The sequence below is a fragment of the Scleropages formosus genome, chromosome 14 (assembly GCF_900964775.1).
Source record: "Scleropages formosus chromosome 14, fSclFor1.1, whole genome shotgun sequence".
In the NCBI taxonomy this organism is placed as follows: domain Eukaryota; kingdom Metazoa; phylum Chordata; class Actinopteri; order Osteoglossiformes; family Osteoglossidae; genus Scleropages; species Scleropages formosus.
In genome coordinates this window covers 26,034,835-26,062,049 of record NC_041819.1, presented here as the reverse complement: position 1 = coordinate 26,062,049, position 27,215 = coordinate 26,034,835, and the positions used below count along the sequence as shown (strand labels likewise).

The following is a 27,215-nucleotide window of genomic DNA, read 5'->3' as shown; positions in this document are numbered from 1 at the left end:
TCGACGTTGTCACGACGATCCAGCATCCCAGTGTCTGAAACTACCCGAGACTTCATAACCGAGCTGCAGCCGGGGGGGGTTGCATTCCAGAGCGATGAAACACTCGCACACACACTCCCCCTTTTTCACCGAACCGCTTGTGTGAACAGTGCCAAACTGCACGGTCACGACACCGACGCTAAAAACATCTCGCGTGGCAAAGCGGAACCGGCACGGACACGACTGTACAAAGCGTGCGGCTACGACACACCAGCGGATGGACGGATCTGCGGCCGAGCGACTGAACCCGGTCCGGTTAATCCTGCTGGTCCAAACCCAGAACCACACAGCTCCTGTCAAGGGACAAATGGACACAACCGTGACACGAAAAGGATCGATCAAGCGTTCACCCCAGTGCGCTGCCCAAAAAAACTCCGCCCATAGTCGAGGGAACTCCGCCCCCTACCCGGAAAACTCCGCCCACTGCCCGCAAAACTCCACCCATGCCGTCCAAGAAAACCCCGCCCACCAAACAAGAAACCCTACCCACTGCTCAGGATGCCCCACCCCCGCAGCAGGTAAGATATGCTCAGCAGGTGTAGGGAGCTTCCGTCGTGCTCCGCCCATGATGCAGTTTCCACGAGAGACCATGGTGCAGAGAGCCCACCCGCAGCAGTATCCCAGCAGCCCTTTGCTTCTCGACTCGCAACCGACCGAAAATGGGGCACGCTCAGGCACAGGAAGCTGGGCCAAGAGTTAATCTCGACCGCAAATCATGACCGCCCACGCAGGGTCCGGCAGCCGCGGCCCACTCGCCGCTCAAAACAAGCGGTGGATTCCAGGAGCCGTACGAGACGGGAGCCTGCGGTCGCACGGCAGGGCAGGACCGTTCCCGACCCGGTCAGTCGGGCCCTCTTGGCACCCGGCCTTCGGGGGACAAGCGGCTCCGAATGTACCGCATATTTCCGAATTCCTCCCGCTGCCAGCACCACCCTCTCTGAACACTTATGTAAGGGCGCACAAACACACGCACACACAGGGTATTCAAAGTCTCAAAGTCACCCACACACACCCCACCACAAACAGCAAATCCCAACAAACACACACACACACACACACACACAGACACACACACAGACACACACACAGACACACACACACGCAGTCAGCCTTTTCCAAGAAACAGGAGGTGGGTGGTGACATCATCCCTTCCAAGCAGCGGAGATGAAGCATAATAGATCGTGGAGCCTGGAGGGTCCGTTTGACGTCACACACCTGCGGGGCGAGCAGAACCGTTTCCTGGCTCCTCCCCCAGACCCCTGAAACACTCAACAGCCCCACCCCTTTGCTCCACCCCCGCCCAAGCCCAGCTGAAACTCTCTACATCTAGACCAAATACATTCTTGGTTCCAGGCTCAGGGATGTTATGGAAAAGGGGAGGATGCTCCTCCTGCTCCTCCTTGAAATCCAACTCTATCTATCCCTGGGTGGGGACAGGGGGCATGATTCCGCGCGTGTGTGTGCGTGCGCTCTTACCTCAGGTTCAAGGATGTGAGTGACTGCAGGCTGACGATGGCCTCCGGTACGGTCCTGATGCAGTTGTGGTAAAGGTTCAAGGTTTCCAAAGAAACAAAGTGACACACCTCCATGGGGACGTCTGCCAGGCGGTTCTTGGACAAGTCTGGGTGGGGGGGGGGGGGCGACAAACACACTTGATTTTGACGCATAACATAGTATTTTCATAAACAACACAACACTTCATTGTTACCAATTTGTTCATGCAAATAGTTTTTTTTTTTTTTCTTTTTATAGAACCGGAGTACCTGCATAAGGACAGCGTAGCCTCAGTGTGTTACCAGCCACACCTCATTTTCAGGACACACGGGAGAGAAAGACTGGTTTAAAACCCACGCGCTGCAGCGGGGGGCGCCGTCACTGCGGCCGAGCTCTCGAGGCGCAAGGTCCCTCCCACCACCGCCGGCTCTTACGCGCGTCTGCCACCGGGTGGCGCACCCCCGAAGAAAAGAGGGCCGCCCTCGTCTCCATGGCGATCCAGGATAAACGCGCTTCCCGAGAGACGGCCGGCCGGCGAGTTGTCCTGGCGCAGAGACGGCGGAAACCTGTCGCGGGGAAGTCGCGCTTCACGTGTGACGTCATAGCGGCAGGAACCAGGCGGCAAAGTGAAGGACAAAGAAAATCCCATTTCGCCACCTCGGCGGCGCCCCCTACTGGGCGGCAAACGAGAACTTTGATGAACCCAAGCGAGGCGACGGCAGCGCCCCCGAAAGGCCGCGTGGGCTCATCGTAACGTTCCCGCAGCGTTCCTACAACGTTCCTCAAACGCTACAGAGCGATGGGACCAGCAGGGGGCGCGCTGACCGCCCCCGGAGGCGACGAGTCGAGAAGCGGCCCCTCGCCTCACGAGGCCGCGACACGACACCGTTTGCGAACAGTAACGATAGTTAAAGCACCGGCTCTTCCTCTTCCAAACCGTCGTGTTATTAATGCAAATTCATGCAAATTCTCCAGTTTGCATATTCTAATCAACATCACCTTCACTGCTCTGCGTTCACCCTCCGCGCCAACAGGTGGCAGCGAAGAGCATCCCTACTGAAGAGGAGCGGCGGGACGGAACGGATCGGGCTCGTTTTCAGCGCTTGCCGTCCGCTCTGCTCTGCTCTTCCGCCGTGTCGCACACCGCGACACCGACCTCTCGTTTGTTCGTGGACTTATGAACAACTTGAGTTACGAACAGCCTTCTGCCACCAGCTGTTTGCAAGTCGAGGATTCAGTATGTTCACGCGGTGTGTGTGTGTGTGTGTGTGTGGGTGTGTGTGTGGGTGTGTGGTTACCTGCTGACTCAGCGCGACTCCCACATGTCCAGGGACCAGACGATTAACCTTTCGTGTTTTAATGTACTAGACAGAGATGTGTGGCCTGACACACTGCGACCTCCCCATCCTCCTGCCACACGGTATGTCAGCGATTCCCGAGAGCGCGCACACACACACACGCACACAGAGCTCAGTTTCAAACCAGATCTCTGTACACATTTAACAGTCAGTTTTTTTTCTTTTTTTATTTGTTGCTTGGCAGGCACCAGCATTCAGTCATGCACGCACGCATGGGCACACACACAGTCCTCGATGAGCGCCTTCTCACTGTATCGGGGTTGATCGGGGATTCCTACAGATCCAAACACGCTAATGTGTTAATCCCACTCACAGCATCCAGAAGAACAGCGGCCACATTGAGTGCGCGCGCACACACACGCACACACACACGCGCACAAACAGGCACAGTTGCATACACACAGCACCCGTTCCCAGGCTACCAGACCCAGAGGAATGTGAAGAGTCAGCTCTCAGACACACACACACACACACACACACACACACCTCACTGGCGCTCTCTTTAATGGAGAAAACACACGAAAGTTGGCAGCAAAATATGTTTTTTGCACTTTTCCTTTGTTTACAAAAACTGACTTTCCTACCAGCTCTGCTTGAGGGAGCCCCCCGCCTCCCCTCCCCCCGGCGGTCCCCTTCGCTGCAGCAGCGCCCCCTATAGAGCCGGGCCCCCGCCCCGGAAGGCCGGGCCACAATCACAGGGTTGGAGGCTAAAAAAGGCCGCGCTGGGAAACGGAGCGGCTGGGAGGACCGGCTCTGTCCCACAATGCCGTGCGGCAGCCCTCCCGTCTCGCTGGGATCCGCCGCGTGACTCCGGGTGACCGAGCGCGCGCGCCGCACAGTAACCGATCTATACGACGATCGCCGTCATTACAGCAGCGGGACGAACGCTCACACGCGGTCAGAACCCACAACCGAGCGGCGCGGGTGGAGACGCCCCTCAGAGACCCCGGGCAGCGCTCCACGGAGCCGCGGGACGGCCACCGTCACGCTCCGGCTGCTGAGAGCGCGGCCTGAATGACGGCGCTCGCGCCCACGGCACACCGGGCTTCGAACCGAAACGCACGCGTTGCGGACCGTTTTAGACAGGGGGCGACGAGTTCAGCCTTGGACTCGCCTGTGCATTTCTACTTCCTCTTATCTCAGGCCAAAGCATGCAGAGGGAGCCAAGGCCCCAGAGCGGGTCAGGACCAAGAGCCCCGGGGTGGGTCGAACCACACCACGCTCCACCAGGTAGTGGGTCGCGGCCCAGAGTAACAGAGGACACAGAGCAGGTGGGGAACAGGAAACGATGACAAGGGGGAACCAGACGACACGTCAGCCGCGTGGGCGGGGCTCTGGACAAGTGGGTGGAGCTAAAGTGGAGGAGGAGCTTAAACAAGAAAACTGCAGTAATTTACAGAGCAAGGGACACTGTGCTTCCATGTGGCCCCATTGTGTGGTATCACCGCTCGAGGAAGACCTGAGTGCACGCAAGTGTGTGTGTGTGTGTGTGTGTGTGTGTGAGAGAGAGTGAGGGACTTCCTCCTCCTTTGTGATCGTGCGCACGCATGCGCCCAACTCCCATATGGAAACAATGAGAAACAAGACCTGCACCCACAGGAATTTTAAAAGAGCCCGTCTGGGTCTCGCCTTCCAGTGCCGTGTGGTTCCTCTACGCAGCATCAGAGCCTCCGCGTGTGTGTGTTACACGCACGTGTGCCCGAACGAGCGCATAACCGTGTGCGTTTTTGAACGAGTCTGTCCCTACGGGGACCGTGGGACTCGAAGCACCGCATCGCCGTTCCTGTCCTTCCAGCGGTGCCCCGAGTGAAACAATGTGGAAGTGGGAGGGGCCGTGGAGACATGGGGAGGGGCTCTTTCCTCCGCCACGCATCCTCCGATCCCATCTTTCTCCCTTGTTGTGCCCTCAGCGACGACGCCCTGCCGCCGTGCCGCACGGAACCCCAGGGTGGACACGCCCCCCCCCCCCAACAAGCCCCGCCCACTCAGGCCTGCGATCACTCCAGACCGAGAGTTATATGAGCAGGCTGTGGTCACAACAAACAGAGCACACACTGGCCTTCTTCATACACGTGCAGAAGTGTGTGTGTGTGTGTGTGTGTGTGTGTAAGCCCAGTTCACAGAGACGTCCTAGTTCCCTCTCTCCCTGAACCAAAGTGGGACAAAAGAGATAAATACAGTATGTGCCCAACAGCTTACTGAGGGGTCATGTCAGAGTGGGACGGATTGAGGGACACGGACACGGACACACACACACACACGCCACAACCCTAGCACCCACCCCTGATCTGTAATCACAGAAAAGGGAGAATTTGAGAGGACACGCACACGTTTGTGTGTTCGTGTAGGCACGCACGCGTCAAAGAACAGATATGTTACTCTGATAAAGACGTGAGGGTCGTGACCTCAACTCCACTCGACGGATAGTATCAGGTAAGATGTGAAGAATGCAGAGGGGAAAGATGATCCACAGTACATGATGTACCCTGAACGCATGTGTGTACTTGCACCCACAGGCTCTGTGTGTGTGAAGGTGTGCATCTGTGTCAGGTATCTAGGGCAGCTCTCCAGCTGTCCCATCTGCTGACGTCACACCAAGTGTCACGGCTAAGGAGGTCGAACACAGATTGCTGGTAGCCCAAGGAGAGTGTGTGTGAGAGTGTGTGTGTGTGTGTGTGTTTTGGCACCACTTTGTACATCATATGAACATCGCCTGTGGTAACAGCGACACTCGTCTCACCCCGCTACACTGAAACGCACCCCAGCGCCAGTTTACCTCACTTCCCACAATGCCCTGCAGGGGCCACGAGCTCCTCATGCTGTTCTGAGCACCAGGCTGGTGCTGAAACAGCAGTAACATCTACACACACCATCGACCCCACCGGAGGAGGTCCCGAAACACCGTCGATGATCATCACGTAGGACCATCAGGGTCTCCGCAGTGGACCACAACGTAGGACCATCAGTTCAAGCGGTTTTTATTGTCATTTCTCTATACGGCTCGTATACAGTGGAACGAGTCGTCGTTTCCACGGCGACCGTGGTGGCGCAACACAGAACGCTGCCGGTCGATCCTGATCCACGTGGTCACCGTGACACTCCCCTACCGGTTTGAACTGCTCCGTCTGGCCTGCGGGTGGGGGTGGGGGGTCACTGCGCTCCCACAAGGCCGTACTGCAGCCCTGATCCCCCGCACAGAGCCAGGAAGTGTCCCCTCCCCATCTCATTGTGTCGGAGGGCAGTGGTGCAGCCCATTTCCTCCCGGGGACACCCCCTCCCCCAGTCGTCCCCCTGGTTCCTCAAAGAACCCCCCCCCCCCACCTTGCTGAAGGGAGGGGAGGTGATCCACAGCCTATGGCACATCCTCCTATTCTTCACTCCTTCCTGCCACCCCCTCCTGGGGTGTGATGAGCTGACCTGGGGGGGGGGGCACTGAGGTGTTAAACGCTCCCCCACCCCTAACACACACAGTCTGGACTCACACCCTTAGATGGGAGCGTAACAGAAGCTGGGAGGAACCAACAGCTCTCATCCACACCGCGCCACCGTTCCCACCACGGCCGCCATGGCAACAGAGGGACTCGGACACAACAACAAGAGTTGTGCCCAATCATTTGTCAGACAACTGTTGGGGGGGGGGGGGGGGGCAACACTGGAACCCCTGCGCACAGCGTCCCCCAGGTCCCAGCTCCATCTCCAGGGACATCCCCCTTCCACTGAGGTTCCCACACAATGTTTAGCCAGTTGCTATGACAACAGGGTGCACTTCTCAGATAGCACCCTTCAAAGAGAGAAGTTCTACCTTCCAACCACAGTTTTCTTCCGCAGTCGAACCCGTCCCCCTCGGGCAGCATTACATCATTGTGCCGCTGTTACATCCTCAGCCTCCTTTAACCCGTTCACACACCCGGGTTCCGGGTTCCAACTCAGGGCCCCGACTCAGGGCCCCCTCCTTGCTCCACCCACAACGGGGAGGTATCCTGGCAACAGGCTGACGGAGAGGCGGGGCCTCATGGAAGGGCGGAGCATCAGCGGGGGTGAAGGACAGGGTGGAGCGAAAACGCACTTGTCCCCCGATACGTCCCGCACTTTTGGGACACGTGTGTCGGAGAGGCATCGCGGCGGGGACCGCGACACGGGGGCGTGGCTTCCTCGCCGTCTCACATACTCCGCTACAGCTGTGAGAGTGTAGAGTGCAGAGTGTGTGGGAGGCACAGCGGGGTGTTTCAGCAGAGAGCCTGGGAACAGTCTGAGAGTGAGTGAGCGTGCGAGTGTGTGTTCCTGCCCATAACGCAGGAACACGGGACCGAGGCCCTGGTTTCGCTTCGCTTTCGCAGTCGGCGAATAACGAGGCCTTTTCCTGCCCAGCGATTCTGTCCCACCGACGAGGATCCGCTGCTTAGTCAGTTAGTCGTTACCACTTTTCACGCCAAGATGCGACGCACCGTCAAGGCCACATGCTGGCAGGTACACGTGTAAATGTACCCGGTTACGTGTCACAAATGTGCGTTCTCACACTCCCTCGCAAAACCCCAGCTGGGGGGCGGGGCTTGAGGTGCACGATGGTCCGGAAAGGACGCAAGCTGCTGGGAAGTTCCTCGGATGTGGGATTCAACCCTCAGGCGGACGAGTCGTGTCCAGGCCCTGCGGGCCCACCCTCGTTGCATACCGGAGTAAACCCGAGCCGCGAGCCGATCGGTCCACGCAGCCGATGATGTCACGACCCCCGCTGGCCCGCTACTTCACTCGTCTCCAAAGACGGACCCGTGAGGCCGGCGAGCGGGTCAGGAACACACCGTGTGACACACCTACCTGAACCTGTGTGACACGGTGCTTTCCAGCCCCCACCCCATTCCTGACACCAAATCATGGTAAAAACAGAAGTAAAACCACACGGATGAGAAACAAAAACACAGAAAAACCCCAAACGCAGACAGGACCAAACTGGTTACCCGCCGATTAACCCGCTGGTTAGCGAGGCTCCCGCAGCGTCGGCACGTCGCCGTGTGGACAGTAAACAGTCGTGTCCCGGGCCGCGGCGACACACCTGCTCCTGGGAACCCTGCAGGTTGCGGGGTCTCACCCCCAAAGCGCTGCGAGTCAGAGTCCCGGCCGAGGTTCGCAGGCGGACCCCTGGGGCGGACAGCAGGTGACCCTCACCGCAGCGTGCGTGTGCGCGCGAGAGCGTCGAGCGGGAGGTTATGTAAGCAGCTTCGCGAGAACGTTGTGTGAAATGAATGAATAATAAACTCTGATGTAACATCGGAGGTTCGCAGCCCGGTGATCCGGCGCTCTGCCGGGGGTGTCGGAGAGACACGGAACACGACAGGAAAGGTTGGAACCGCGAAGCCGGACCCCGGAACACGGGCCAGAACCCCGGAGCCGAACCCCTCACGACGATGTAACAAACGGCCGACAAACACAGAACCTTCTGTTCGTATCCATGACAACAGAACACTCGAACGCACGCCGGCCACCGCACAGTAACCGACGCGATGGCGCGTTGGGCCTTCGTCGACCACGAGGACCGTGCTGCCCGGCGAAGGAGCCGTCCAACAACACCGGTGGGCGACGGGGTCAGAACCCTTCTGGTTCCAGTTATGAGAAAATCACTGCATTCCAAACCGCTTTCGTAGATGTCGTTTGATTTACTGACGAACAACTTCATCCGAGTGCTGGATTTTACTGTTCAGAATTCACGTAAATCCTGCAGCGACGGACGCATCCCCCACCCGGCGCGTCGGACCGTCGCCGTGGATACGCGGCGGTCGCGTTCCTTTGGACTCCTTCACTTTCGTTTTTATTCACTTCCCGGCAGTTCAGCCGCAGAAACCCGCGTGGCGGGTCGTGTCCTGCTCACCAAGAGCCACGTCGATGATGTTCACAACCCAAGCCTGTACGGGGGGTGATTTATGGTACATAAACCAACAGCCTGGTGCTGTTCTGAAAGTGAAATCACTGCTCTGGGAAGGGAAGGGAATTTCCACGGTCAGGTGTACCACGGTAAAACGCTCACTGGCTGACTGTAAACCGGGGCCTCCTGTAAATCCCATTTATGACGTTTATGATACATAATTACAGATTCCCCCCCCAGGTGCAAATCAAAGCATCAGTTCAAAAAAAAAAAAAAAAACCTCTTTCCATCAGGGAAAAGGGCCTCAAACTCAGCACCACCTGGGTTCCTCACACGAGACCCCCCCCCCAAAAGGGATCATGGGAAAAGGGCAGAAGTCACACGTGACTGAGAAGATCAAGCGAGTAAATGAGCAACCGGTTCATGTTACAAACAGCAAATTATTAGTGTTCTCGTTACACACTTGTGAGGTCTGCGCACGACGACACTTACGCCGATTTACCCATACAGCACGGTGAGGTGGGATCTGAACCTGGTCCTTCGGGAGCCTTAACCACTACGCCATCTGGTGCCCATCACCGCTCACTACCGCCGGCGTTACCTAGTTAGGTTTAGTGGTGGCCAGTGACTAGTGAGAGCTAACTAGTCCTGGGACCCAGAACCTAACTGTTCGCTGTCTGTACTGGGTCTTAAGACAGTTAACTAGTAACCAGCGACCACTGACCGGCGGTAGGAGCAGCAGCAGCAGCGTCAGTTGTTGGGTCCAGCAGGCAGCAGCAGCAGCAGGTCGCGTCGTGGGTCACCGACGAGCGCCGACCACCGACCCACCGACTGACCACTCGCTCGCTCGCTCACTCACTCTGACTGACTGACCGCACCACTGACCACCACTGACCGACCCGCGCGCCGCTCACACACTCACCCGCCTCCACGGTGTCCGCGAGGTCGTGGTTGCCCGCCGTCGCCGGGAACTCCTTCATCTTCCTCGCGCTCAGGTTCAGGAAGCCGGACGCGGACGCCTCCTCGAGAGCCCGCTCGAGAGCGCGGTGCAGCGGCGCGGGCGCGGGCGCGAACTGCGCAGGGGGGCGGCAGTCCGGCCCCGGGGTCGCCATGGTCAGCCCTTGGGCGCGCGCGAGTCCGTGGGGTGTGGAGGGAACGCGCCTCCGCCGCTCTCTGTACGCGCGCCGTCCTGCGGGATACTTTGTATCCGCGTCCTGCGGAGTGGGGAGGAGGAGGAGGGAGGTGGGGGGGTCCTGTAATGGGAGGGGAGGGAAGGGGAGGGGGGGGAATCCAGGCGGGCGGCGCTTCTCTCTCCGCGGCTGCGCGCTCGCTGCGCGACGCTGAACCGCAGCCAAACGGGCGCAACGGGCGCAAACGGCGGCTCTCTGGCGGCTCTCTGGCGCCCCCTGGCGGGCGACGGTCACGTGCGCTCCGGCAACGCCATACCCATAGCGGGGTTGGGGTCATGCGAGCGCTCGTCCCCGTGATCCTGCCGCTCATCTCCGGCGGATCCACGCGCTTTTCTGCAGCAGGTTACCCATCAGGTCCCGCGCCGTCCTCGTGCCTTGCCTGGTCTCCACATCAGCTTCACCTGAGCTGCACCCCCACCCCGTGACCGCAGTAAAAAAAAAATGGTGTACGGCCACAGCAGGTGGAGCAGCGCTGACAGTTCAGTTGAGCTGCCTTTGACTCAAAGAGCCCGGGTCTGAATCCCACTTCCTACCGTTGGACCCTTCAGTGTAATTCCTTGGGCTGAAAGGCTCAGAACCCGAACATGTTAGGACTGGAAGTTGGTCTTATGGGCTCAAAATGGAAAATATTTGCTTCCAGATATTTACCATTTAAGGGGGTGCGGTGGCGCAGCGGGTTGGGCCGGGTCCTGCTCTCCGGTGGGTCTGGGGTTCGAGTCCCGCTTGGGATGCCTTGCGACGGACTGGTGTCCAATCCTGGGTGTGTCCCCTCCCCCTCGGGCCTTACGCCCTGAGTTGCCGGGTTAGGCTCCGGTTCCCCGCGACCCCGTATGGGACACGCAGTTCAGAAAATGTGTGTATTTACCATTTACCATACCAAATAGCCCTGCACCGTGGTAATTTTTCGCATCTCATGCACAGCGGCGTTTCTGGAGACGTCACCTGCTCCCTGCGTGGGGGGCGGCGAATGTTCGATAGGAAAACGGCTCTCAGTAACTGCTGATATCGAAACCCTTTATAGACTTTGTGGTCAGGCAGGGCGCTCGTGTCGGGGGTGACATCTGAGGTATCAGAACGCTGTAAACACGGGAAATTAAAGCGCACGTCAGGCCCTGCCCTCTGCTGTAACTAAAAATTACCATGGTAATCCCTGCCATCCACATCATGATGACGCATGACCTCCAGATGTTAAAGTGATGATCTTTATTTTATTCGCTTCTGTGACACTGTGAGGTTTGTCCTCTGAGTTGCACTGCTTTACCCACTATACACCTGGGTAATTTTTACTGTGTCAGTTCAGGGTAAATACCTTGACAAACGGTACTACAGCACCAGGCAGGAAGGCAGGTCCTGTGTGTGCACTAACCACTGTGCCACCTGCTGGTTAATGGTAAAATGACACATTCCATCCAAACATGTATTTCATATCATCATATTAATAACTACCTCTAGTATATGACTCCATGTACAGCCCCCCCCCGAGAGTAAACTCAGTAGACAGAAGGAAGTTGTTTTACGGTCATATCATCAGTTAACTTCTGTGACATCTTTCTCCGAAGTGACACACGCCTTGTGCAGTTTTGGTAAGTAAACAGCAGGAGGTGGGATTCGAACCCAACCTCACAAGTGCAAAAATGAGTGGTAACAACTGCGCCACCTGCTGTCTGGTGAGGGGAGGGGCTTCCTGCTACATCATCGACACAGACAAGTAACGACCCCGCACCGCGGTAATTTTTGCAGACCTGCTGCAAAAAGAGCGGCGAGAGAGCGGAGAAACGCGGACGAGCGACGCCCCACAAATTCATCGCTTCGTCACCGAGGGACTCAGTGCATCAGGCCTCGCCGCCAACTTCCTGTACCGGAAACGAGGCGGCGCTATTAATAGCGTTGATATGTAGCGTTTTGTCCTTTCCGTTTGAGTGTGACGCTGAGGTCCCACGGGGACGTCCGGTCGCCTGTCGGATGGGCCTCTCAGGAGAGCGGCGCTCTTGATCATCTAAGTGTGTCCAGTCTCGTGATTTTGAGGCCGCGACCCCACAACCACCCGTGAGGCCTGCAGGCGTGTTTTGCTGGAAAGGTGCACACGGTGCTGCTTCTCAGAAAAGCCAGCATCGCACCCGCACGATAATTCAAAATTAATTTTCAAACAAACAAATAGGTACATAAATAATTTAACTTAAAATACATAATTAATAACGGGAAATGTAGTAATGGCTGGTTGTGCCACACTGTCAAACCTTTTTTTGGCCAAGGGCCGCAGTCGTTATTGTTTGTATTTTATTTCGCCGTGTGATTCAATAGAATAGACGCTGTTTATGATAGATAGAGTGTATATTAATAATTTTACAAATGCTCTGGAAGTCCTAACACAAACCTATGAAATATACTGTATACTTATATATATGTGTGTGTGTGTGTATATGCAATATATAAAAAAATTATATATTACATATTATATTAATTATGATATGATACCCTCCTTATTTGTTTATTTATTCACTTCTTTCCTTATTTATTTATTACATTCCCCCACAAGCCGAGGCTACGTTAGCATTAGAAAAGCTACATGAAAGGACTTCAAAGTTCTAATTCTTGTTCATTTATTTATTTACTTATTTATTTTAAGTGCTCTTTCTTTCTGCTGCTGTTGTTCTGAGGGCTGCCGCGCAAAATTTTGTTGTATTGCATAAAATGACATTAAAGTATCTCATCTCATTATTTATATTATTGTGTGTATTATATGAGTCCGACATATATGTACACGTATATATAATATATAACATTTTAATGTACATCGCTTGCTTTATCATTAATAGATATGTATGTGTTTCACTGATATTCTAAAAATGTTGATATTCCGGGGTCCAAGTCCAGCAGGAGCATCACTACGTTCTAGTCCAGCCGCGTTCTTCACGGTCCAGCATGAGGAAGTGACCCCTGAAAGAAGCCGATGAGCCGTAATTCAGGAATCGAAATTGTGAGCAGACGCGAGAGCTGCGGGGGAGGGGGTCTCGCCGCGTCCGACCACTTTGGGTTCACCTGCTCCAGGTGTGTGTTGCCAAGCGAGCGTGTGAGGTCCAAGCGACGGTCCTCGGTGACGGAGCTCGGTGCATCAGCGGGTGGGGGGTTCGCGACCCGGCGCCTCAGTCAACTGGAGATGCTGAGTCTGGGGTCAGATCTCAGGGAAACTGAACCCCCCTGGTGTCAACGGGAGGGAGGTTGCCCTGCATCCTCGAACCCAGCCCTCACTCCCTGTCCCTCAGGCCTGGTCCCAGAGCATGGGGGAGGTGAAGATGGACCCCTGCTAAGCTCCCTTAGCAGGTACTGTCTGTTTACTCCAGTCTCGCCCTCTGGAACGTTCCAGAGCGATCGTACAATTTCTGCAACAAATTCAGCGTTTCTTGCAAACGTTCTGAGTCTGCTGGCCTTCACACCCACACCCTTTGCACCCATGATGCATTGCTCTTCTCAGTGAGAGAGGGATGTTGGACAGGAGGACACTTGGCTGCGAACCCACGTTTGCCTGGAAACAACCGCGTTCCCCAGCCTTTCTCTCAGCTGCGGGCGACTCGACGGCTTCTCCTCCGACATGTCCGACGCTGTCGGCCTTGGGAGGGTTGAGGGCACACGGGGTGCCACATACGTGTGTAACAGTCACACATCCCAGAAACACACGTTCACGGATGTGGCATGACAATTATGTGGGTTCTGTGGTCTCCGTGGCACCACCCCCACCCCCACCCCGGCTTCCTTCTCCTTTATCTCTGCACCAATCAGAGTATCTGAGATCCGGGCGCAAAAACACCTCGGCTGCACGAGAACTGACACACACACACTTTGCTTTGCAGCACTGCCAGGTTAGTTCCTCTGCCGCTCGCGCCTCTTCGTCTTTTTCATTGCTCGTAAATAAGACAAAAAACAAGTTAATACTTTTTATTGACTCTTCGATTCCTTGACCGGTGGAAAATTTCACTTATTTACGTGACACTTTTCTCAAAAGTGATTTACCCATTCGTACAACTGGCTAGTTTTTACCGTGTCGGTTCGGGGTAAGTACCGCGATCAAGGGTAGAGCAGCAGGAAGTGGGATTCGAAACCAGGTCCTCCGAGCGTAAGGCGGCAGTTCTAATCACTTTGGTGTTTGAGTTCCTTAACCGTTGTGACGGAGTGCCATTCTCATGCGGCTCAAATCACTTGTCCAGTCCAGGGTTTGCAGGTGGGGGTGCACCTGGGCATGGACACGGCGGCCAGAGCTTCGAAGGGTCCTGCGGGAAGGACATACCTGTGAAGCCGTCCCAGCATCGCATCCCTGCCTCCCACTTTCGGTGAAAAGGGCAAGCTGGCTGGGAGGAGCCCAGCCTGAAGGGGGCGCCTTCGCTGATGTAATGCCGGACCCCGAGGCTGGACCCCAACACCTTCAGGAGAGCAACCCGGCGCCTCCCAGGCCCCCGGCAGAGAAGCCCCGCTGCGTGTCCCTCACGGCCGGCCTGAGCCGCCTCCTGAGCATCGGCTTCCACCTGCCGCTGCGCAGCCGACCCCAGGACAGAAAAGCACGCTCCGTGTCGGACACCGGCCTCCTCGCAAGTACGACCCGTCGACCCCAAGACTCGCCTCCCCTCGGAAGCACCTCACCGGTGTGGGACCCAATGCGCTAATCGGTGCAGCATCCCTGTCGACACAGACTGGGACCAGTGACCTGTTCATCACTGCGTTACATATGGTTTTATTAAGGCTCTGGGCGAAACACAGTAAAGAAGGAACTGGTAAAACAACGAAGCTTTAATTTACGTTTGTCCATTTACCTTGTGCTTTTCTCCAAGGCGACTAATAATATCTACTTCAGCAATGAAAACTCTTTCCGGAAAGAGTTAGTATCAATTATCCATTCAGCCTGCTCCTTACCTGTACAGCCGGCTTTGATGCAGTGAGACTCGCTCATCTTGGGCTGGATCAGTGTGCCAACGTGGTAAAGAACGTGGTAAAGGACATTGCATCCATCACTAGTGTAGCTGTTCTCCTTGCTCTAACCCTCCAGACCTCCAGGGGGCAGCAGAGCCCCACAAGGGACCACACAGTTTACGGCCTTCGGATGACATCCTCGTGGCTGGCAGTGACCTGGACCAGGTGGGAGCCGCAGCAGTGGCCTGTTTGGTCCAAGAGGGCTGTAAAAGTACTAATTTATCTGACACTGTTCTCCAAAGCAACTTACACGTATGTGTAGCTGCTTACTATGATTTACCTATTTGTACAGAGGGGTAACTTTTTATCACTTTTGTATCAGTTCAGTTCAAGTCCTTTGATCAAGGCTACTATAGCAAGAGCAGGATTGAAACCCAGATCCTTCAAGTCCAAGTCAATGGCTCTAACCACTACGCCACCTGCTGGCCCCTGGTCGCTTGTGATTTTTCTACATAAATGACCGTGTTTCAGTGTTTGCGTCCTTCCTGCAGGAGAACGCTCACTTCGTTGTGGTAGACATGGTCCTGGAGGCCATTGAGGAGGGCAAGTGGGCAGCCTGTGGAAGACGGGGCCCCCGGCTGGCGGCGAGACGTGGGCTGCTCCGCCTGGATGCCCTTCAAGATGAGCCGAAGAGCAGCGCTCGGCCCTCGCGACCCAGAACCCGGCACAGCGATGGCAACTCGGGTCGGGCAGTGTTTTACCCTGGCATTACCATACAGTTGCGGTTGGGGTATCTTTAGCTAATAGGAGTCCACTGTCAGCGATCCAGGGGTTGAGATGCATGATGGAGGCATTAGAGGTCCACACCTTAATCTTACTCAAAAGACCTAGGAGTGACTGGGACCCCGAGCATTACACTCCCACCACCAGTCTGGCCCACTGATACCATACAGGGTGGGTCCATGGATCCATTCGTTTCACACCAATTTCCGACCTAATGTTGTATGTGTAAACAGCCGGGAGTACCTAATGAAGTGGCTGGTGAATGTTTCTTGTTATACTGAGTAATAACACATATTATTACAGCTGAAGCCTGTGGTTTTTCAGGGGGCAGGTTTTGCCCTCCTTTATACAGTAGAAAGTTCTGTTTTTGTTCTTGTGGTTGGACTTTAATGTTTAGTCAAGGGAAATGGAGAACTGCACCACCTGCTGTGCTGCCTGCCATACATGGCTGAGTCATAATTTACATAAATATTCTTAATATAACGGAATTTGTTGTCCAGAGTGACGCCCATGTCAGATGTGGAGAAGACACAAAATAACCGCACAGCGGCGGTGGCGTTTAGTGGCATTGGTGTGTTTTTGTTATGCATGTTTCAATTAACGGGGGGACAGCGAGTAGTGCTGCCGTCTTACAGCACCTAGGTGGTGCAGGAGGACATGGGTTCAATCCCCACTCAGTCTGTGTGGAGTTTGCATGTTCTTGCCATGTCTGCGTGGGTTTCCACAGTCCAAAGACATGCTGTTCAGGTTCACCCATAGCGTGTGTGCTCCACTGATGTATGGATGAGTGAGCCAGTTTAAGTAGTGTATCTAGCAGTGTAAGTTACTGCGGTGAATAAGGTGTGTGGGCTGATAACACTACATAGAGTTCATTGGAAGTTGCTCTGGAGAGAAGAGTCTGGTAAATGAATGTAAATGTAATTAACCAGTGCAGGATTCCTGGTTTGATGCTGACAGACTCCTAACTTTTGCACTGCAGGAAGCAGTTCAGACAAAGTGTCCACGGAGGACGACGTCCACTCTTCTCTGCCCAGGTAAATGCAGCGTCCTCCTCGTCATCGGTCCAGTTATTTCTCTTTTTATGAGCTCTTGATATGATCTTGTTGACCCTTTACATTCGGTAGGTGTGATTTAAACAACAAATGTAAACGTAACAGTTTTATTGATCTCTCCTGTCCAGTTCGCCCCAAGTTCCCACAAGGCCGTGCTCTGCTGAGGCCCTCGCTCAGATGCTCATGTCCGCCTTCCGAAAGCAGTGGCTCCCCATGCAGGCGCTTTCGAGTTCTCCAGGCGACCTGAGTCTAGCGCTGCAGGAGGCAGGTGTCACCACGGCAACCGCACACGTCCATCATGGTCATCGCACACGGTCGTCACGTTTGGCAATTACACGCCTTGTTGTCAGCTCAGGTGTGCAGCACAGCGCTGACAGGTGCTGCTCTGCATGTGAAGGTTGCAGGTTTGAATCCCACCTCCTGCAGGAGTACCGATGCTGAAGGTACTTAACCCTTAAGCGATGCAGTGAACGTTACTCGGCCGTTTAAATAAGTAAATGAGTGTAACTAGTTTAGTGTGCGAACCTTGCAACTTTTACCGTAATTTATCGTGCTTCTGTCCATCAGACAGGTACCAGAACAGTTCTACCCGTCTACGCAGGTTACCTGTTGCAGGCGGTGGGACAGCCGTTATTGTCGAACCCTGGCTCGTACGAATACTGATCCCAGGCTCATGATGAGCACAGTCCTCACGTCTCTCACCCGCTGGTATCTCCACCCTGCTCACGACTGCTCTCGCCTTCGCGGCCCAGTTCCTCCCCAGCAGCGATGCGGCGACAGCAGCGCAGAGCCTCGCCTTCGCGGAGGAGATCAGACAGAAGTCGAGGATGAGGGGCACCCTGATGTGGGCGCCTCCCCGCTTTCAGATCATCTTGAGTATCCACCCGCCCAAGAAGTGAGTCGCCCTGTGTGTGTGTGTGTGTGTGTGTGTGTGTGTGTGAGAGAGAGAGAGAGAGAGAGAGAGAGAGAGAGAGAGAGAGAGAGAGAGAGAGAGAGAGAGAGAGAGACTGTCCCGCTCGTTCTGTACGGGGACTCGTGGATGTGCTTCAGCCTGTCTCACGGTGTCCCCAACCTCGTTCACCTGGCTAGGCGAAGCGAGGTCATGGCTTCCCAGCAGTACCTGTGCGCCGGCTGCGGGACCGAAGTGGAAGTCAGTGAGTTTTGTGTCTGAACCGGTTTGTGGAAGGTCTCCCCCACTCCCCCACTCCCCCACCCCTGGGTTCTGACCCAACTGCAAAGAAAACCTTGAATTGTAGGTGACATTCCTACCTGCGGTTGGGTGGAGTTTTCATATTCGTGTGGCATAAAGACCTGCTTTCAATGATCAGGACAGTTACGAGAAAACGGTTTGTCACGTTGGCTGCGGGCGGAGAAGCCGCGCCCATTGAGCTCTTCCTTCGGTGGCCCAAACACAGGATACATGAAGAAGCTGCGCTACTGCGAGTACCTGGGCGGGTACTTCTGCGAGTGCTGCCACGGCCAGGCCGAGGCCGTGATCCCGGGCCGGGTGCTCCAGCGCTGGGACTTCAGCCTCTACCCCGTGTGCAACTTCTCCAAGCGCCTGCTGGACAGCGTGTGGTTCCTGCCCCTCTTCGGACTCTCCAGCACCAGCAGGACCCTCTACCCCAGGGCGCGGGAGCTGGACAAGCTGAGGGTGAGTGGCCTGATGAAGGGGAAACACTTCAGGGCGACTTGTGTGCAAAGTGAGATGGGATGAAGGTGAGGGCTCCTAAGAGCTGCAGTTTGTGGACACTGGACACTGGACACCGCACACTGGACACTGGCTCCTCAGCTTGTAAATGCAACTTGAACCAATCCAAAGCCACTTTTACAACTAATAAATGACATCACTTAAAGGTTAATCAATGTCAAAATGTATTTACATATATAAAAAATGTATTTACTCAACGGAACGTTAATTATAGCAACTTTTACAGAGTTCTGTACAAGTGTTGGTTACAGCTGTAATAAATAAAAACGACAATTTAATCATTTCTATTCACCGCAAATAAAAAGTCTCTGCAGAGTTCAGTTCAGAATCGCATCCTAACTATCTGATCCCAGTATTAATATTTTTCATTAACTTTGAGGTTAAAGCTGAAAATTAAAAATTCGCTGAAAATTGAAATGAGTTGCGCTTAAAAGCTCAGCAGAGCACAGCATTGTGGGAACTGAGAGGACGTGGAGAGGGAGCGATAAAACTATTACACATTTATTTATTCAACAAACACACGATGAGGTACCACTGTAAGTACTCAGAAATGCCAGTGAGACGTACAGGTAATACATTTACATGTACTCATGTTGCAAAATAATGAACGAAGAAGTGCATTCAGCCAAAATCATTGCCGGAACTGGGATTCGAACCCACGCCCCCTTTTCAAGACTAATATGCCCTTAGAGAGGGAGATGCTGAATCTTGAGTTTTGCGCCTTAGACCATTCAGTCATGTCAGCACTTTTGTGAAAATAACTTTGTTCATTTATTACACGTCTCCATAGAACACATGAAGACGGTTAAGGCACCGCTGCACTGAAAACCATCTTCAAAAAAGAGGGAAAACCCTAAAAAATTCATCATTGATCTCGTCCCATGTCCTTGAAATTGTCCTCCGCAAACTGGAGTTGCACATCCGGCTTCCCTCACAAAGGACATCGTGCAGAAATTGCAAAAACTAAAACCATGAAATTACACCTTTTACCCAACAGCAGCAATTCCTCACCATGTTGTTACAGTCAAACCACAAACAGCCCATCAAATGAGAGCGATTATCCATCGTACAGGACACCTGAAGACAATTCGCACATAAAACCCAACACACACACAGACACACACATAAACACTGTACATCGGACATTGTCAATTATCCATCATGTATAAAATCCTTAAGTAATTACAACTAAAACACAACTATACACACACCCCAAAACTTTCTGTACTTAATTTCAATAATTGTAATCAAAACATCCACCTGAAAATACTGTCAGAAGTGGGATTCGAACCCACGCCTCTATTCAGAGACCAGAACACCCATGTGCACGGAAGGTACTGACCCTTGAGTCTGGCGCCTTAGACCACTCGGCCATCCTGACTGATGCTTCTCTTTCATTGGAATCGATTTTACCGCACTCCAAGTTCAACGTGTCCATCCAAATGTAACAAACACCACTTAAAAATACTTCTAAAGAAGGCAAAACAGATAGAGTAGCATACTCTGATAGTAATGGTTATAGGTTCAAATCTCATGTCCTGCTATGCTGCCCTTGGTTCATGTACTTAAGCTGGAGTAAAAATTACCCCCCTGTCCAAATTACTTCAATTCAATAAGTTACTTTGGAGAAAACCTTTAGCTAAACATGATGCATAACTGAATCCAGACATCTCTTTGCATCTCCACCATCACTAAAAACCTTGCAGTCCAGATGTCCATCAGTTCCTTCCCAGTTCTGTAAAAATCTCAAATGTCACTATAATAAACAGCAACTTTTTACATTTTAATTCAATTAAATGAATAATTTGTATTCAGATTCTATACTGACTTCGAGCTGTTACATCGAAAACTAACTGAACCCATTTAAAGTGCATGAAATTAAAGACACGTTGCCTCCGCAAGATCCTGTTCGATGGCGATTGCCGACTGATGCATCCTTGTTGCGGATCACCGGGACTTAGGAAACGTCGAACGGGAGCTGTAAACACTGTGGGCGTGAGTTGAACGAAAGTGGTCCCATGCTCCTATGCTCTTCGGGTGCTCTTTACCGCCATCTACTGGCTCGGAGGGTAAATACCGTAGAGTCGCAGTTGGAAACGTGAGGAGCCAAAGAGCATCATGAGCAGGTCAGGTGAAACACGGAGCAACATCTCAGCTCTGGTGGTGGTCACTGATCTGGACCTTCCGAGCAGTGTCAGAGGCCACGGTTTGACTGATTGGTGCTGCAGAGTGAAACAATCTTACCCAACACACACCTCCTCAGTGAACTGTGTGTCATCCCACCTCACACACAGGACCTCCTGGAGCAGCTGGTGGCCCTTAAGAAGCAACTGGGAGCCTGCAGACTGGCGGACGGGTACTGACCTGACCTGACCTGACCCGACCCGTCCTGACCCGACCTGTCCTCACGCCCCGCTTTCTCGTACCTTCTCGTTCTCTTCATCAGCAAATCCTGTCTCTCACCTTTATCCCACCATCTGCCATCTGTCTTTACTGTCTTAATACTCACCTGGTGATTCAGCTCCTCGTGACTCATCCAGGTACCAAAGAGCTCCTCAGTGCCTCATGATTGGTGGCTTTAGAACGTAGAGGAACTGTGACACCTCACACTCACCTCACCAGCTCACTGGTTGTATCCCCCCTCTCCATGCTGGTGGCAGCAGGGGGCGCAGTGGCTAGAGCTCATATAAAGACCACTTTGCGCAAAGTTTGATCCGAAAGGTAAAAAAAATCAAAACTCATCACTCATATCTAGCAAGAAATTAAACCGCATTACATTCAAACCCTGCAAAGAGGTGGTTAAAATGACTCAAAACTGTGTTAAAAATGAAAAATGTGCTGATCGTTACATTTAACACAAACTCTCTCATCACTGTAATTATGGAATTATTGTCATCACTGCCATATCATTGTCAATATTTACATTATTATTAAAAACATCATTAACCTTCATTCACAACTTCACCGAAAATCAAAATAAGCATTATGGAGAAGCCACAAGGGGGTGTTGTGGTTAGAGCTGCTCCTCGAACCTGGAGGACCCAGTTTCGATCTCCACCTCCTTCTGTAGTACCCATGAGAAAGGTAGTTACCCAGAAGTGATGCAGTAAAAATGACCTTGCTGTATAAATGAGTTTATTGCTTAAGATTGTACAGAATAAATTGTAGTGCTCTTCTGATGTCTTTTAAAACACATTTATCCTTGAATGTGCTGATTGGAGGTTCACGGCCACTATGGGCCTGATCGTGACCCAGGTCGTGACCCAACTGTCCTCTCTGCTCGTCCCTCTTCGCTCCCAGGGTCCTGCAGGAGTTCCAGCAGCTGCCCAGCCACCTGACCCAGAACCCCTCCCTGCTGTCCTTGGACGATCTGCTGGCGGTGAAGCGAGGCTTGCTGGTCCCACAGGCTCGGGCGTTGCTGCGGGCGGCCGCCGCCCATGTGGATGGGTGTGAGGTCGGTGCCCTGACCGTGTCCCTTTTTAAGGGGCCCTGTGAATCCATTAAACAAATTGCATCTCGGGATAGGGTTAGTGTTAGGGTTAGGGTTAAGAGCTGGGGTTAGGATTAGGGTTAAGAGCTGGGGTTAGGATTAGGATTAGGAGTTGGGGTTAGGGTTATGGTTAGGTTTAGGGTTAGGAGTTATGGTTAGGAGTTGGGGTTAGGAGTTAGGGTTAGGTTTAGAGTTAGAGTTAGGAGTTGGGGTTAGGGTAATTGTTAGGTTTAGGGTTAGGAGTTACGGATAGGAGTTGGGGTTAAGGTTATGGTTAGGTTTAGGGTTAGGAGTTAGGGTTAGGGTTCGGGTTATGCTTAGGTTTAGGGTTAGGTTTAGGGTTATGGTTAGGAGTTGGGGTTAGGTTAGGGTTATGGTTAGGGTTAAGGTTATGGTTAGGAGTTGGGGTTAGTTAGTTGGTTAAATGTTTTAGTATTTAGGGTTCAATGCTCCCTGGCCCAGTACTAAGCTCATGTACAACTGGTGCAGTGCATGAATATTTATAGCCTGTGGTCACCGCATTTGTGTTCAGCTGTGTCTCGCCAACGGCTTCATCTGCGAGTTCTGCCACAGCCAGGACGTCATCTTCCCCTTCCAGAGCGAGAGGTGTAAACGCTGTACGGGTGAGTGTTTACCACGCAGTTTGCACCGACTGTGACGAAGGCCTCTGCGCTGTAAAAATGTACCGTATTAAAATGATGTCGCCCTTTTGTGTCCTGGTGGTCCAGAGCGACGCTCTTACCTGTCGGGGATATTTACCTTGAACGGTGACCTTTTTCCTGCTCATCCGGAAAGGGTTTGAAACTCAGTCACATCAGGACAAAATGTGCTCGATAGAAACATGGAAATAGCTTCATAGAAACAGTTTCACCCGTTGGACAGTAAAGATCCGAAAGGTACAGTAAACGTGCAGTAATTCCCAGACATGGGAATTAATCTGAGAAGAGTCGGGTTCCGCAGCCCTGTTCAGCCTGGAGACCCCAGCATAAGTGTTCCGGTGTTTTCCGCATATGAACTGACTCGCAAGGAACCGTTTCCAAAGACTTCGCGATACAAAGCAGTGTAAAACAGTGTACAATTTCTACTTTGATGTCATTTCCCGTGTGAAACATCCAGCTTGTTACACTCTGTTGCCAACTGACCGCCAGCAGTGACCGTTACCCACCGTCCTCCGTGGACTCAAGTGGGCGTTCCAGGCGCACGGCACGTGTTTTGGATCAGTTTTGTCAACGATATTCTGATTGATTGATGTGTTATCGATAGGTTTACGGGCCGCGCTTGAACTGAAAGGAAATATTTTATTTCCCCAGAGTGCAAGGCCTGTTTCCACACGGACTGCTTCCGAGACGCCGGGTGTCCCAGATGCGCTCGGATTGAGACCCGCAGGAAGCTGATGGGCACCTCCGCTTTGCTGGGGGTCTAGTGCCCTGTCTTACTCCGATGGTGCGGCTATGAAGCGGCCGAGGACAACGCGGCTGCTTTCCCGCGGTGCCCGCGTTGCTGCCGTTCCGTTCTGTGTCTCGCCAGGGGTTCGACACCCAGAGCGCGTCGGCCGTCAGCGCCAGTCCCACCCTTCGATCGAGAAGAACCTCGAAACCCCGGCCCACGCGGAGCGCCCGTCTCGCCATCGACTTTTCCCGTGTTTGCTTGGGGATGTTCACTCTTTGCAGAGCAACGTGTTCACGGTTGCGCGCCTGTGTGACACACTTGTCTGAGGATGAATGAACTCTTGAATTGTAAGGAAGCAAAATTAATACATTTAATTTAAATAAAACTGTTGTGATCAACTGTTTGAGTGTGATGTGAAAAGTAAACTAGTGAGTTACCAATAATGCATTGTGCATACTGTCTACACACACACACACACACACAGTGCTGCCTGAAAGTATGTGAACTCTGTATGAATGGTCATTATTTCTTTATAGAATATTAATTTCCGTCCAGCATCAACAACCACTTGTCCCGAGCAGGATGGCAGCAAACAGGAGCCTCACCCGCCAACTCAGGGTGCGAGGCTGGAGGGGGAGGGGACACACGCAGGTCAAGACGCTGGTCTGTTGCTAGGCGCCGCACGTTGGTCTCGAACCCCTGACCCCCCAGCTAATATTCATCTATGAAATCTAAGTGTTTAATCTTAAAATAAACAAATTACTATGATTTACACACCTGATTCTACTTACCTACTTGGTTTAACCAACACAACTTGGGCTTTGCTTACTTTTACACCTGGACTACCATGTTTCTACTACACACATGATTACCTCTAAATCAACATATGGAAATGCCAGCACTACACCTCTTGTCAGGATGGCTGAGGGGGCTAAGGTACCACGTTGAAGGTTTTGTACCTTCTGTGCAAATGGGACTTCTCGTCTCCAAATAGAGGCGTGGGTTCGAATCCCACTCCTGACAACAGTAAACATGGGTAACACTCTTCACTGTTGTTACATTGCAAAAGGTGCACAGCTGAGTCCTGTTTATGGTTGTACTGCTTGGAAGCAAGGTAAGTAACATGGTGAAAACCACCTGGCTCTACAAAAAAACCAACCTTTCATATAAGTAACTTATATGACCTTGGCCATCCTGACAACACTAGAAGTCAGACTGTGACAGCCCACCTAAAAAGTCAGAAGAACCCAAATGAATGGTGACAAACATATTTCTCTGGATTAAATGTTTTAAATGTCTGTCCTCATATTCAGTGGACTAATGAAAGGCAAAGACACTACAAGTTTCGGAGACATCTGCTTGTCATGCTTCAGCTGTCAGCTTTGTGCTCCATACATACACTTTTGGGAACATCCCCTGCTCATCTTCCCTAGAAAAGTGACAAGTGACCAGTTTTAGACCCCCGGTCCCACTGCACACACTTTGATGGTTTCCTTTCACGACCCAGACTAATGGTTACAAATGGGCTAATTGGACACTTATGACAGTCATGTGTCCATGTGTCTGTTTCTCTCTCTCCGGCCCCAGGAGAAGATCCAGGCTCCTTCCGTTGACGTGAGTGACGTGCAGAGACACTGCGGAACAGGAGCGCGCTGAAGGAACCATGTATGGGTCCACGTGGAATACCGAGCACATCGACAGTCACCTCCACCAGGTGAGTCGCCCCTCTGGAGGTCCAGGCGTTTCTCACATTTCATTGACGCAGAGTGTCACAAATTTGTCCTGGCTCTGCTCAAGGGACATAGGTGGGGACAGCTGGTAGTGTAGAGGGTGGAGCTGCTGCCTTTCATCAGAGTTGTCAGAATGGCCGAGTGGTCTAAGGCGCCAGACTCAAGGTTCGATACCTTCCATCCTAATGGGTGTTCTGGTCTCTGGATGGAGGCGTGGGTTCGAATCCCACTTCTGACAAGATGTTTCTTTTGATTCCTGCTCACTTTGTGTGGAGTTTGCATGTTCTCTCCATCTCTGCGTGGGTTTCTTCCAGGTGCTCTGGTTTCCTCCCATACTCTAAAGACATGCTGTTCAGGTTCACCCATAGTGTGTGAGTGACAGAGAGAGTGTGTTCCACGGATGTATGGAGGAGTGACCCATTGTAAATAATGTATCTAGCAGTGTAAGTTACCCTGGTAAAATAAGGTGTGTGGGCTGATAACACTACACAGAGTTCATTGGAAGTGGCTTTGGAGAAAAGAGCCTGATCAATACATAAATGTAAAGTTCACAGGTTTGATCCCCACTTCTGGCTGTAGTTCCCCTCAGCAAGTTACTTACCCTAAGTTTACATTTATTCATTTAGCAGGTGCTTTTGTCCAAAGCAACATACATCTCAGCAAAAGTACAACTTATGCATTACAAGAAGTGGGATTCAAACCCACACTTCCATTCAGGGACCAGAACACCCATTCAGACATAAGGTATGGAAGCTTGAGTCTGACACCTTAGACTCCTTGGCCATCCTGACAACCCTGGTGCCAATAAGATTTCCCCCCTGTATAAACAGGTAAATAACTGCAACCTTAACATTGTATGTTTCTTTGGAGAAAAGCATCAGCTGAATGAATTACGGACTGGCGTCCCGTCCTGGGTGTGTCCCCTTCCCCCTCTGGCCTTACGCCCTGTGTTGTCGGGTAGGCTCCGGTTCCCCGTGACCCCGTATGGGACTAGCGGTTCTGAAAATGTGTGTGTGTGTGTGTGTGAATGAATTAATGTAAATACAGGTGGCACGGTGGCACAGTGAGTAACACTGCTGTCTCACACCGCCTGGGTGGTGTGAGACAACGTGGTTTGATCCCTGCTCAGTCTGTGTGGAGTTTCCCTGTTCTCCCCGTGTCTGTATGGTTTCCTGCTGGGTGCTCTGGTTTCCTCCCACACTCTGAAGACAGGCTGTTCAGATTCCCCCCTAGTGTGTGAGTGACAGACAGAGAGTGTGTTCCACTGATGTATGGATGAGTGACCCAGTGTCAGTAGTGTATTTAGCAGTGTAGTCACCTTGGTGAACAAGGTGTGGGCTAGTGACACTACATGATAGTATCCGTTGTAAGTCGCTTTGGACAAAGTGTCTGCTAAACGAGTAAATGTAAATATAACAGAGAAACAATGTGTCGTTATTTATTTCATTTTCACATGATTGACTGATGTATCGATTGTATCTATTTGATGATGTTGGAGAGCTCTTAAATTTTTTATTTTTAAACCCTTGTCGTTGTTTATCGTGTCTGTTTTTTTTTTTTATCCAGTGGCGTTTTTCCCATTATGGGCTCAAACTCCAATTTTCAGTAAAGTCGCCCAAAGCTCATGCTGTATCCTGCTATATATATAGTTTTATAGTGAAAATAATCCATTATCTATGCAAAAGGTTTAATAATTATTCATACGTTTTTGTTTTATACTAAAGTGTTACGTTATACGATGAAATTTGGAACATGCAAAAGGTATGTCAGAAGTGGGATTCGAACCCACGCCTCCATTCGGAGACCAGAAGCCCCATTTGCATGGAAGGTTTTCAACCTTGAGTCTGGCGCCTTAGACCGCTCGGCCATCCTGACGATACATTCAAACGACCCGACAAAAAGCAGAAACACTTAATTTTCAGTCAAGTGTTATTATTTAGTAAGTTTGTTCAAACTTTGATTTTTCATCCACTGCTTTTGTGTCGCCACTTCGAAAACTTTGTTTTCAGGAGCTCCTTCGGCGGAACTGGACACCGCTGCCACTTATCGAGGCCTTTGATCACTATCGCAAAGACTGCTTCGTATTAATTTTCACGTCACGAGCGCGGCCTGCACGTGCGACACGCATGGCCGCGCGCCGCCACCGCCGCTGCCGAAAACGCCCGTGAAACGCACGGAAACGCTGCGCGAGGGGTTTCAGCACGTTCACTGTGGCTTTAGCACCCC

General features: G+C 52.4%; 2 protein-coding genes and 3 non-coding genes across 10 annotated transcripts in view; 2 read left to right on the top strand and 3 right to left on the bottom strand.

The window, feature by feature from the left end:
* lrch1 (leucine-rich repeats and calponin homology (CH) domain containing 1) overlaps window positions 1–9,949 on the bottom strand; it is a 36,598-nt gene extending 26,649 nt beyond the window's left edge. For all 6 annotated transcript variants that reach the window (XM_029257715.1, XM_029257716.1, XM_029257717.1 and 3 more), the window contains exons 1-2: window positions 9,668–9,949; window positions 1,516–1,660 (exon numbers count right to left, since the gene is read on the bottom strand). In XM_029257715.1, coding sequence (XP_029113548.1) covers window positions 1,516–1,660; window positions 9,668–9,857 — 335 coding nt within the window. In that variant the 5' untranslated portion in view covers window positions 9,858–9,949. The remainder of the gene's footprint in view (window positions 1–1,515; window positions 1,661–9,667) is intronic.
* A 3,830-nt stretch (window positions 9,950–13,779) lies between these two features.
* rubcnl (rubicon like autophagy enhancer) lies at window positions 13,780–23,610 on the top strand. Its single transcript, XM_018739810.2, has 13 exons — window positions 13,780–13,792; window positions 14,138–14,519; window positions 14,971–15,059; window positions 15,386–15,578; window positions 16,597–16,651; window positions 16,798–16,933; window positions 17,422–17,564; window positions 17,759–17,823; window positions 18,085–18,323; window positions 20,675–20,736; window positions 21,681–21,834; window positions 22,403–22,493; window positions 23,181–23,610. Exons 2-13 carry the CDS (start codon window positions 14,321–14,323, stop codon window positions 23,291–23,293), a joined length of 1,539 nt encoding a protein of 512 aa, XP_018595326.1. The 5' UTR covers window positions 13,780–13,792; window positions 14,138–14,320; the 3' UTR covers window positions 23,294–23,610.
* On the bottom strand, window positions 19,651–19,761 carry trnal-caa (transfer RNA leucine (anticodon CAA)). Its single transcript has 2 exons — window positions 19,724–19,761; window positions 19,651–19,696 (listed from the first exon to the last, which is right to left on the bottom strand). It is a non-coding gene; the product is annotated as a tRNA-Leu (tRNA).
* A 1,506-nt stretch (window positions 23,611–25,116) lies between the features above and the next one.
* Window positions 25,117–25,227, top strand: trnal-caa (transfer RNA leucine (anticodon CAA)). Its single transcript has 2 exons — window positions 25,117–25,154; window positions 25,182–25,227. It is a non-coding gene; the product is annotated as a tRNA-Leu (tRNA).
* A 1,526-nt stretch (window positions 25,228–26,753) lies between these two features.
* Window positions 26,754–26,864, bottom strand: trnal-caa (transfer RNA leucine (anticodon CAA)). Its single transcript has 2 exons — window positions 26,827–26,864; window positions 26,754–26,799 (listed from the first exon to the last, which is right to left on the bottom strand). It is a non-coding gene; the product is annotated as a tRNA-Leu (tRNA).
* Window positions 26,865–27,215: the final 351 nt, after the last annotated feature.

Bases quoted from the DNA above. Each gene is read 5' to 3' on its own strand.
- rubcnl (XM_018739810.2), top strand. From the start codon at position 14,321: ATGCCGGACCCCGAGGCTGGACCCCAACACCTTCAGGAGAGCAACCCG. The intron at 14,520-14,970 runs GTACGACCCGTC...CTAACCCTCCAG, and splicing joins GGACACCGGCCTCCTCGCAA to ACCTCCAGGGGGCAGCAGAG. The intron at 18,324-20,674 runs GTGAGTGGCCTG...CCTCACACACAG, and splicing joins GGGAGCTGGACAAGCTGAGG to GACCTCCTGGAGCAGCTGGT.